Raw genomic sequence first — 12,673 nt, 5'->3', positions numbered from 1 at the left:
TGATTTTAAATATATTTTATAATAAAGCTGGTAAGGGCAATATATTTCCTCCCTAAGTATGGTGTGGATGTCAGTATTGATATACTTAATTCTAATTTTTTCCTTTTTGACTTAACACATAATTAGGAGAAATAAAGTAAAGCTGATTTCTCATTGATCAAGTTATAGCTTTTGATGGAATTAAATCAGTTACTAATTTTCATTTTAACTTGATTATGATAAAATGTTTATTCCTTGGGGAATTTATTTATTAAGTTGCTTCTTTGTGGCCTCATCGATTATCAATTTTTATGGATGTCCAAATGACACAGAAAAAGATCTATATCTTTTTGTAGGTTTCAAAGTTCCATATGCATCTATTAACCTTATCAATAATATTCCCTTGATCTTCTATGTATTTATTTGATCACATAGTGCGGGAAAATTGTCAAAATCTCTGACTAACATGTTTCCATCATCTCTTCCTTGTATTTTAATTGCTTTATTTTGTATATTTTGAGAACAGATTATTCAGCACATAAATATTGATGTTATATTTACCATCATTGTGAATTGTGTGCTTTTGCAATATAAAGGGGTTCTTTTTATTCCATGTAATTATTTTGGCCTTTGTCTGATTTTAATGTTCCTGAGCCCTGATTTCTTTTCTTTTCTTTTCTTTTTTTTTTTGGTTTCTTTTCATTTGCTTGATTCAACTTTAGTCTTTGTGTTTTTTATGCATTCACTTTTGTTCTCATAAATATTATACTTAGCCTTACTTTTGTCTTCTTGTTCTCTGTTTTCTGTTTTTATGTATCTTTTGTTACTTATTTGCTGTTTTGTTTTCCACACAGACAGCACTTGTCTGCTTTTTGTCTATTTCTTTTGAAAGATTTTTTTTTTTATTTTTAACTCTGCGGTTATCCTCAGAATTTTTCAAAATTATGTTCATGTAATTGTAAGAGTGACAAGTGATACAGAAATCTATTTAAGCCTTCGTATTTGGAAAATCTCCCCTCCACCTATTTCAGTCTTTATAAGTATTATCTCGGATTTTAAGTCCAGGGTTTCATTACATTACAGGCATACCTCAGAGATATTGTAAATTTGGTTCTGGACCATTGCAATAAAGTGAGTATCTCAATAAAGCAAGTCGACTGAACTTTCTGGTTTCCCAGTGCATATAAAAGTTATATTTACATGATATTGTAATCTATTGAATGTGCAAATGGCATTGTCAAAAAAAAAGTACATATCTTATTTTAAAAATAATTTATTGCTAAAAATTGCAGGCCATCATCTGAGCTTTCTGGAAGCCATAATTCCCAATCAACATAATAGATATAACAATAGTAAAAAAAAAAAAAAAAAAAAAAAAACAATAGTGTAAATATTTGAAATGTTGCGAGAATTACCAAAATGTGACACAGGAACATGAAGTGAGCAGATGCTGTTGGAAAAATGGTGCCGATAGAACGGTTTTCACAAACTTTTAATTTGTTTTAAAAAAGAAAACAGTATCTGCAAAGTAAAATTAAGCGAAGCACAACAAAATGAGGTATGCCTGTCTTATTTTTGGTGTTTTCATCTATCTTTCAAGAGTAAGTTTTTACAAAATCTTACACTAATTTACATTTTTTTAAAAATCTTACACTATCTTAAATTGCTCCAAGTTACACTACTGTGTTTTCACCTCATGGTCACTGCACTGATTAATTTTCATCAACTGCACTTAGCAAGAATACACCATCAAAGTAAGAAATTACCTTGATATTTGGAGGCACAGGGGTGGCTTGGTAGGTTGGGCATCTGAGTCTTGATTATAGCTCAAGTCACAATCTCAGAGTCGTGAAATGAAGCCACACAGAGCTCCATGCTCAGTGGGAAGTCTACCCGGGATTCTCTCTCCCTCTGCCCCTCCCCACCACATATGCACTCTCACTTTCTCGCTCTAAAATAAATAAATCTTTAAAAAAAAATTTTTAAATTACTTTGACATTTGAAATATGGATGGACTGTTATGCCTCAACATTTGGCAAATCTTATCCTAACTTTTTATACCATACAAGAGAAATTTGAGTTAGGTTGGTCTGAGCTGATTGTCTTAGAATATTCACTTTTTATTAAGATATAATTAACATATCACAGAATTCACCATTTAAAGTGTACAATTCAGTTGTCTTTAGTGTACTCCCGAGGTTGCGCAACCATCACCACTATCTAATCCCAAAAGCTTTTCATCACCCCAAAAATAAACTCTGTACCCATTAGGAATCCCTCCCTCCTTCCCCCTTTTCTTCATCCTCTGGAAATCATAATATATCTTCTGTCTCTATGAATTTGTTTTTCCAAACATTTCATATAAATAAAATCATACTAGGTGGTCCTTGGGCCTGGCTTCTTTCACAAAGCATAACGTTTATAAGGTTTATCTGTGCTGTAGACATATCACTGCTTCATTTCTTTTTATGGCTAAATGATCCATCATATGGTGTTAATACATTTTGTTTATCCATTCATCAGGTGATGAATATTTGGGTGGTTTCTACTTGTAAGTGATGCTGCTATGAATATTCATGTATAAGTTTTGTGTAATTATATGCTTTCAAATCTCTTGGTTATATACATAGGAGTAGAGTTTCTGAGTCATATGGTAACTCTGGTAACTCTTGTTTAAGTTAAGAAACAACCAGACTATTTTCCAAAGTGGCTGTGCCACTTTACACTGTAAGCAGCAATGTATGAATCCCTTTCACTTTCTTCAAAACTTGTCAATTTCTGTTTGTTTATTTGTTTGTTCTTATTGCCGTTGTAGTGCGTGTAGAGTGATACCTCGTTGTGGTCTTGATTTGCCTTCCCCAAATGAAATTAAGCATCTTTTCATGTATCTAATGAGCATCTGTACATCTTTAGGGAAATCTTTTCAAAACTTTTGTCCATTATTTAATTGCATTATTTGTCTTTTTATTGTTGTTCTAACCTTTGTATATTTCCATACTAAATCCTTATCGGGTATATGATTTGCAAATATTTTCTCTCATTCTGCAAGTTGTCTTTGCATTTTCTTGGTAGTGTCCTTCAATGTGCAAGTTTTTAATGATGTGCAAGTTTTTAGTTTTGATGAGGTTTGGTTGACTTACTTTTTCTTTGACCGTGCTTTTGATATCATATCTAAGAAACTGTTGCCAGTTTAAGATCAAGAAGATATATGTGTACGTTTTCTTCCAAGAATATTGTAGATTTGGTTCTTAGATTCTTATGGAAAATTTGAGTTGTATTGTAGTATCAAATAAAATAGATGGAAATGGATAGTAGTTCATAGAGTAGACCTACAGCTTAGAAAATAGATATTTGGGGATGCCTGGGTGGCTCAGTGGTTGAGTGTCTGCCTTGGGCTCAGGGCGTGATCCCGGGGCCCTGTGATCAAGTCTTGCATCGGGCTCCCTACATGGAGCCTGCTTCTCCCTCTGCCTATATCTCTGCCTTTCTGTGTCTCTCATGAATAAATAAATAAAATATTTTTTAAAAAAGGAAGCATACTTAAAATCTTTACTTTTGGGAGTATAAATAACACATATAAGCTCAATAACGAATGGACTAGAATACACATGAACAAATATTAATTCATTTTCTACATGCTTTAACATATCCCTAATGTGGTTTAGATTTTATTTTTAATTTAGCTTTTAAAATGCTAACATGCTTTCACTGTCAACCTGCTAATGTCAGTATCTAGGTATATGCACCTAAATTCTGTGTTCATCCATCAATATAGTCAATTTTTTACATTTGTCTTTTTTGGTTTTGATGATAGATTTATAATTACAGATTAAGTTAAAGCTAAAAAGTCAGCATCTTTAATGTAACATTCTTTTTTTTTCCTTTTTGATTTTGTAGTATACAGAAAAATAATATGGCAACAAAATTTTCCCAACATTTTTACACCTATGAAAAATTTTTGCTTTTTCACATCATAGTCCTCATCAATCATCAATTTGGTTATTCATTCCAGCCCCTTTGCTAGGCACAAGTCAGCATCTTCAATTTGAGGATATAATGGAAAGAACGTTGTGTCAACTCTGCTTTGGGGGTTGAGAAGACACTATCGAATACTATTATTATTACCTAATAATGGAGGGAGGGTAGAAGTTTGATAGGTATAGAAGGATAGATGTAAGCTTCTCAGCTATCTTATTTTATTTTTGAAAATGAAAAAATCTCCAAAATTGCTCAGACTAGCAACACTATGTTTATTATTTTGAGCAATATTAGAGCCCCCAACACACAGTATAGCCTGAACCTTAGCCAGAAAATGCAGAGGTAAATAGTAATTATCTGGATGTTTTTCTTCCTTCACTATCCTTCACCCCACAAAGATGATAGATGATGATAGATTAGATAGATAGATACATTAAAAATAAACCTACTAGTAATTGAAAGGTAACTGGAAAAAAAGAAATTAATTAAAGAACATTAAAACTAGAAAGGAAGAAGTGATGGTTATAAGGAGCAAGGAAGGACTTCCATTTCCAACCAGGATTGATAAAGAGGAAAAGGACTCACCCTCTTTAAAAACTTAGAAAACCTGGGCAGCCTGGGTGGCTCAGCAGTTTAGTGTCACCTTTGGCCAGGGCATGACCCTGGAGACCTGGGATCAAGTCCCATGTCAGGTTCCCTGCATGGAGCCTGCTTCTCCCTCTGCCTGTGTCTCTGCCTTTCTCTCTGTTTCTCATGAATAAATAAATAAAATCTTTTTTAAAAAATTAGAAAACCGGACAAAATGTGTGACACTGTTTTTAAACATTGGATGATAGGGAAACATAGGAAGTGAATCTAACAATTTTCCCAGCCAACTTCCTGGAGAGAATTTCTATGCCACAATGTAGGGGGACAGAAACCCAAACAGAATCCCATGACTTAGCTGAGTTAGGGAGACAGAATGCAGAGTTTAGGGAGACGGAGGGCTAGGATTTGGGGCCAAATACCAAAGAAAGAACTAGACACAGAAAGAATTCCTTCTAGAGGTCTGAAAAAGGATTCTCTAAAGATTTTGCTAAGAACTGACCTGTAGATAAGTATAAGGATGTTATGCAAGATCAGAAAAAGTCCCCCCTGTAAGAAGTAGGAAAAACAAACTCTTTAGCCTCGAAGAAGGCTTGGAATAGTTCATTTTTTTTCAGGAACCAATGTGCAAATACATCTCAATACACAGGGAATTCAGTAGAGTCCTAAAGAACATACATATTGCATTAGGAGTGAGATCAAACTAGCCCTAAAGCAAAGACATCTCAGGACCAACCCCAGCAAAGCTTAAAAGTAAACAAAGAAATTATAAAACTCTTTCAAATCACTTAGTATTATCCTAAAACAAATCCCAGTAACATTTAATGGAAGATTTTAAAAATTAACATCAAAAAAACAAAATTCATTTTATCCAATATCTAATCAACAGTTATTGGGCATGCTTTCTGGTTCTGGGATAAGATGGAATAGAAATTTCTCCCTATTCCTCCAATTGGGTATAGCTAAAAAAAAAAAAAATACAGAACAAAACAAAAAACCCTGAACATTATATATAAAGCAAGCATAAGACAATTTTGAAATATATAGAGAAGAAGGCAGGCCAGCTTGGTGTCCAAAGAACACCACCAATGAGTTCCCTAGGTCTTCCTTTGGCTTAACATGTCCACACTGGGTGCTAAAGAATCCAGGAAACCAGAAATGCCAATGGATACAAACAATAAACAAAAAATCTTCAAGAATATTCTGCTCTTTTATTCTAGCCAAAGGACAAGGAAGACTACTTTTAAACAACCACCACTTTATTTCAGCTAAACACTATGGAGAAAAACCTCAGCTCCATACTTTCCCTCAGCAAATGCTGCATGGGAAGTCTAGTCTTCCATCTTCACTGGACTGTAATGAGGCCAAGTTGATGTTGGATTTTCTGATTGGGGACCTAAAATTTCATCACTGTCCTGCAGTAATGAGCCCTAATTTCCTTATGGTATCAAAGGAGACCATATAAAGAATGGAATTATTTAGGTAAAATCATTTATATTCATTTCCTTGTTTAAAATTATATGAGTAGAAAGTATGAGAGAAAAATACAAACAAATGACACATTTCAATACAAATCTAATATTTTAATATCAATTTTGGTCTAGGTCAATGATTCCTACCTTCACAGAGTTAGAACGTTTTTCATCCTTTTTGAGTTTCATGTTGTTTTTAAAATTAAATTCCATTAAAATCAATTCATTTTAATTTTTTAGATTATGCATGTAAAGAAGTAGGAAAATGACACAGAACAAAATAAATAACGACACAGTAATGACACAGATGATAGAAGAGCATGAAATGAGACTATGTGCTCAGTGTGTGCAAGAAGATATAGGTATCCACAACGTGATGAAGAGAGAAATGAAGGATACAAAAAAAGACCCAAGAAGAATCTCTAGAGATACAATATGTCAAATGGAAAATATAATGGATTGGATAGATTATCCCAGCAGATCATACACTGGAGAAGGAAACATCATTGAACATTACTGAAATTATATAAAGGGAAACATCAAGAAAAAAGTATTAAAATTAACACAATGTCAATGAACCATGGAACAGATCTAGCAGTACTATGTATGTAAAAATGGGATCCCAGAAAAGAAAGCAGATAATATTTTTGTAGAAATAGCGAATGAAAAATTTCCAAATAATGATTAAAACTAAAAACTAACATGTCCCAGAAGTTCATGAAACTCAAGCAAAAGAAATGTGATAAAGAGTACATCAAAGTGCATCATAGTCAAATTTCTAAAAACTGCTAATAAAGAAAAACATTTTTAAAGCAGTTAGAGAAAAAGGATGCATTACATACAGAGGAACTATTGAAAACTATGAAAATAGACTTCTTGTCAGAAATTATGTAAGTCAAAGGACAATGGAGAGATATCTTTAAAGTTTTAAGAGAAAAACTATCAGTTCAAAAATCTATGCACATCAAATATAATTTTTAAAAATAAAGATGAAAGGAGAAATTTTTCATACTAACAGCAGCTGGGTGAAATCATCACCGCAGTACTGCACTATAAGAAATGTTAAAGAGGGATCCCTGGGTGGCGCAGCGGTTTGGCGCCTGCCTTTGGCCCAGGGCGCGATCCTGGAGACCCGGGATCGAATCCCACATCGGGCTCCGGTGCATGGAGCCTGCTTCTCCCTCTGCCTGTGTCTCTGCCTCTCTCTCTCTCTCTGTGACTATCATGAATAAATAAATAAAATCTTTAAAAAAAAAAAAAAAAAAAGAAATGTTAAAGAAATTACTTCAGGCAAAATTAAAATAAAACTGTACAGAAATTTGGATCTATACAAAGGAATAAAAGTGGAAATGATAAATATGTGGTAAATATGAAAGGCATTTCCTTTCTTTTTAAATCTTCTTAAAAGATAATCAGTGGTTTAATGGAAAAATAAAAATGAATTGTGAGATTTATACTATGTATAACTATGAACATTGTGTGAACTGCCAGACACTGATGTCAGGAGCGTAACAGAACCTGAGGGCAATAGAAACTTCATTTTTGGAATCCTCCCAGATTTTGCCCCATGCATCTCTTCCCTTGGCTTATTTAATGTACCCTTTCCCACAACCACAACTATGAATGCCATAGCTTTAAGTGAGTTATATGAGTTCTAGTGATTATCAAACCTGAAGTTGATTTTGGGAACCCCCTTGAACTTGCAGTTGGTGTTGGAAACTTTGAGAAGACTTGGAAGCATAAAGGATTATACCCTCAAACGTTGCATCCCGGCAACTCCAGGTAACAACACAGAAGAAAAGTACAGACCAATGTTCCTGTTAAATATTTAGGCAAAAATCTTTAACATAATTTTAACCAACAGTCTTAAACGTCTATGGTGAATTGATTTTCAGTAAAGGCACCAAGGCAAGTCAATGGAAAGAGAAACGTTTTTTCAACATAAGGTTCTAGAATGATGAAAATCCACATGCATAAATAAATATCCATCATTACCTCTCAGAAATGAGCTCATATAATCTAATGTGACAGTTAAAACTACAGGAAGCCCAGAAATAATATGGGGAGAAGTCTTTGCAGACTTAGGTTAAGCAAAGTTTTCATAGAATAAAAGACAGAAAAAGCATAAACCTGTAAAACTGATATATTGAACTCAACGAAGTTAAACTTATTTGCTCTTCTAAAGACAACAAAAGGCAAGCCGCACTCCAAGGGAAAGTACATACAAAGCATTACATACAGAAGGTTAATACACAGAATATTTTTTAAAGAATTATAATTCAATAATAAAAAAATGAACATCCCACTTTCAAATTGGAGCAAGAAAATTTTGAAGCAAACAAATATATATGGAAGGTAAATAAACATGTAAAATGCTATTAATCATTAGAGAATTGCAAATAAAGGTAATTTGACACCACTACACATATTAGAATGGATAAAATTTTAACTTTGACAATTCCAAGCATTGGTGAGAACACTGATACCATCTGGAACTCTCATTCATATCATTATGGGAATGAAAAATGATACAAATATTTTGGAAAATAGTCTAACACTTTTTATAAATTTAAACATTACTTACCATACATGCTAATTATCAATGTGCTGTGTTAGGTTCAAATTCATCATCATTCAGTAGAAGGCACAAAAGAGACATTGCAGGAACTAGGGGTTTCTCTTCTCTGTTCTGGTCTGCTGTGTTTTGTGGGGTTTTTTCCTTGTTCTTGCCGCACAACCCATCAGCAGTAACTATATGGGGTTATCCAGTGCTGTATGCTCCAGGTGCCCAGAACTTTCCACCCTTTGCAACAATTTGAACCAAACAACTGCCTTGTTATGGTCTTCCTGATGTGGACACAATATTCTGACAACTTCATGCTCACAATAGCAATGCTACTGCCTCTCTGTACCTGCTCCCCATCTTCAGCTCACCTATAACCCCAGAACATTATCTCTTAATTGCCTGGCAACTATGGACCAGCTTTGACCATAGCAACCTGGTGAACCTCTTCACCATCCAGTAGGCCACAATAATACCTTGTCCAGTTAAGTTTAACTCCCACTAGAGGAAGGCTCCCCCTCTCAACTTTATCATTCTGTGGGTATTCACCCTCATTCCTGTAATACCCTTTAGAGTTCCCTTTATATTTGTATAGTGACTTTCCTATTATAACTTAATAATTCCTTATACTCCCACAACTTAAATTACTATGTAGTTTCTTCTCCTGATTGAACCCTGGCTGATAGACCATATGATTGGTTCATCTGCTCCTAGGAATTTGCTCTAAAAAAGACACATGTAATTTTTATTTAGCAACTTTCAAGATTTTCTTTGCTTTAGATTTTCAGTGGCTTGATTGGATGTGGTCATCTTTGTGATTATCCTGCTGGAGTTTGTCAGTTTCTTGAACCTGTATATTCAAATCCTTCAGCAAATCTGGACTTTTTGAGCTGTGATATCTTCCAATATTTTTTTCTGCCACATTGTCTTTCTCTTCTACTTCCTGAACACTAATCATATATATTTTAAACATTTTGGACCTTGTCTCTGTAACAAGTGTCTGGGTTCATTTTTTATATTTAAGTACTGACAGCTTTTAAACCAAGCCCTTCTCCTTTCCCTTTCTATCCTACATATGGAGAAGCTGATAAGAAAGCCTCTTTAGATACCAGCAGGAGACTCAAATCACTACTCTGTTGCTCTTTCCAAATCAGCTTGAAAGGACTGCCCAGCTCTCCCAAATGGCCTTGCTGTATAAATAATAAACTTTTCATACCTCTTAGTGTATGTGTGTGGGGTGGGGTAGGTATCATCAGTCCTTAAACAGATTTTGGGTTGTGGATCCATCTACTGTTTTAAGATGGATGGCCACAGTAGTCTTACAAGGACTTCTCTTTTTTTTTTTTCTGAGTTACAGATTAAATAATTTATATTAATTGTTAATCAGTTTTCAAATAAACTGACTCATGTTCTAAACCATATATGTTGTTAAGACCCTAAAAGATTATTTTTTGAATATTGCATTTTCCTGTTCTACATTTTCTGTTCAGTCCTTTTTTATAGTCTGTATTCCTATCCCGAAGTTTACTACATTTTCATTTATTGTGAACATATTACCTTTTATTGTCAACATACAATTCTATACACAGTTATCTTTCAAAATGAAGGAAAAATAAAAAGCTTATCAGTATATAAATATCATTGTGTTGTCATTGTGTTGTACCCTGAAATGAACATAATGTTGTGTCAATTATACCTCAATTTTAAAAATAAAAAAAAACTCAGAAACATCTGGAAAAAAATTATCAAATAAAATGGTAGAGAAGCTATCACCAGAAGACTTCCAATAAAGGAAAATTTCATGAATTTATGAACAGGAGGGAAATAATCCAAGAGGAAAAAATCTACTCTGCAAGAATTATTGATAAGCTAAATATAATAGAAAATATGTAAGAAAAATATTTGAAAAATTGATTAAATGAAGAAATAAAAGTAACTTATAATTTAGCTAGAACTAAAATACCTGTCAACAATTGGATGTAATTTCACGGGGCTGATCAAAACTAATGTATTCTAAGATGCTCCTATGATTCAAGTGTAGGGAATACTCTTGGGCTTTGTAAATATCTTTGTAATTATCTTAGGCTTTGTTAAAAATACATATTGAATAGTTAGATTATGGATTAAAAAATAAACATAGAATTTCCAAACAGGTTTAAGAGGGAAAAATGAATAAAATGAATAAAAATAGACAAAAGAAAGTAATAATCAAAAAGAAGGCAAGGAAGTGGAGCTACAACAATAGAAATGGGGAGATATCATGGAAAGCAAACAATGATATAGCCCAATCCAAATAAATAGTACAATAAATGTAAATGGACTACACCCTGCAGATCAAGACAAAGATGGCCAAACAAGATTAAAATTCAAAATATTATACGTTGCTTTAACAAGACACATCCACGCCCGTCCTTGCGGACCGCTCCCAGACACCATGCCACAAGGAGAGTGACCTCTTCCTTTGTTTTCACAATGGAAGACTCGGGAAAGACTTTCAGTTCTGAGGAGGAAGAAGTGAACTACTGGAAAGATCTGGCTATGACCTACAAGCAGAGGGCAGAGAACACGCAGGAGGAACTCCGAGAATTCCAGGAGGGAAGCCGCGAATATGATGCTGAACTGGAGACGCAGCTGCAACAGATTGAAACCAGGAACAGGGACCTCCTGTCGGAGAATAACCGCCTTCGTATGGAGCTGGAAACCATCAAGGAGAAGTTTGAAACTCAGCACTCCGAAGGCTACCGGCAGATTTCAGCCTTGGAGGATGACCTTGCCCAGACCAAAGCAATTAAGGATCAACTTCAGAAATACATCAGAGAGCTGGAGAAAGCAAATGATGACTTGGAAAGAGCAAAACGGGCCACGAACATGTCTCTGGAAGACTTTGAGCAGCGTTTGAATCAAGCCATTGAAAGAAATGCCTTCCTGGAGAGTGAGCTTGATGAGAAAGAGAATCTCCTAGAATCTGTTCAGCGACTGAAGGACGAAGCCAGAGATTTGCGGCAGGAGTTGGCTGTGCAGCAGAAGCAGGAGAAGCCCCGGACCCCCATGCCTACCTCGGTGGGAGTCGAAAGGACAGACACAGCTGTGCAGGCCACTGGCTCTGTACCATCCACTCCCATAGCTCATCGGGGACCCAGCACTAGCTGGGTCAAGATGTTGCTTTAGGAAATCCACGGAAGCTGAAGCCCCGGTGTCCCTTTGCGGGAATCGTACCTTTCTTCCCCTCTTTAAACTAGGTTTTTGTGTTTTGAAGCTAGTTTGAGAAATAGGAGCAAACAGTCACATTAGCCAATGAGGCCATTGCCCGTGGCCCCAAGAAATGTTGTATGGTAATCCCCATCCTCCTTGCTGGTGTGTTGCAAATGGGACAGGGACAAACCGGAGCCTGTGGAAAGGGTGCTAAGGTGTGGATGCTGAGGCTACCCCATCATTGTGAGCTGACCAGACCCCCGAATGGTTTTGAGATGCGTTTTTAATATCTGGAGATGCCGTAAAAGTGGGATGTGAGCCCATCTCAGACTCAGGCTATCTTCTAGAACAAAACTTTGCTCTGTGGCACAGGAAGGGTCTGTGTGATGAAATCATGTCTAGGAGAGCAGAGTAGAATAGACACATGCCTTTTAAAAAAGAAACTAGGGTGTAGTGTGCCTCTGGGACATCTTAATCTGCCTCTTACTGAGGCATTTGGAGGTGTGCTTGTTTCAGAGGGGATCTTGTGTAGACCAAGTCAGTTGGAAAGTTCGCATCCTCTTTAGATCAATCCTGATCGTTAGTTTTCCTGGAACTTCTGCCCTGGCCTGAGGTTGACTTTTGCTTCAGGACCCTGACAGTCTTTGGGGTGGCATGGCCTTATGAATTCAGCCCTTAAGAGCAGGACTTCATTCAAAGCTTTGATAAAATCATCAGGGTGACCTCCAAATAAGATTAAACCACAGGATTGTTGTGGAGTTTAAGGGAGTTGTCTATAAAATGTCAATAAAGCTATAGAAGATATGACTACAAATTAATAACTTAAAGCTAATATTTAAATGGAACTGTACTCCGGATATGGAGAAGATACATTCTGTATAGGTCATACATGAAATTATTGATG

The 12,673-nt window shown here is 35.3% G+C and overlaps 1 protein-coding gene across 1 annotated transcript; it reads left to right on the top strand.

Moving 5' to 3' along the window:
* The first annotated feature begins 10,986 nt into the window (after positions 1-10,986).
* On the top strand, positions 10,987-11,745 carry LOC112658515 (nuclear distribution protein nudE homolog 1). Its single transcript, XM_025444755.3, has one exon. It carries the CDS (start codon positions 11,050-11,052, stop codon positions 11,743-11,745), a length of 696 nt encoding a protein of 231 aa, XP_025300540.1. The 5' UTR covers positions 10,987-11,049.
* The last annotated feature ends 928 nt before the right edge of the window (positions 11,746-12,673 follow it).

The sequence above is a fragment of the Canis lupus genome, chromosome 35 (genome assembly GCF_003254725.2).
Source record: "Canis lupus dingo isolate Sandy chromosome 35, ASM325472v2, whole genome shotgun sequence".
In the NCBI taxonomy this organism is placed as follows: Eukaryota; Metazoa; Chordata; class Mammalia; order Carnivora; family Canidae; genus Canis; species Canis lupus.
This window is presented reverse-complemented; position numbering and strand designations above follow the sequence as displayed.

What these genes read in the sequence shown, in the direction of transcription:
- LOC112658515 (XM_025444755.3), top strand. Translation starts at nt 11,050, where the DNA reads ATGGAAGACTCGGGAAAGACTTTCAGTTCTGAGGAGGAAGAAGTGAAC.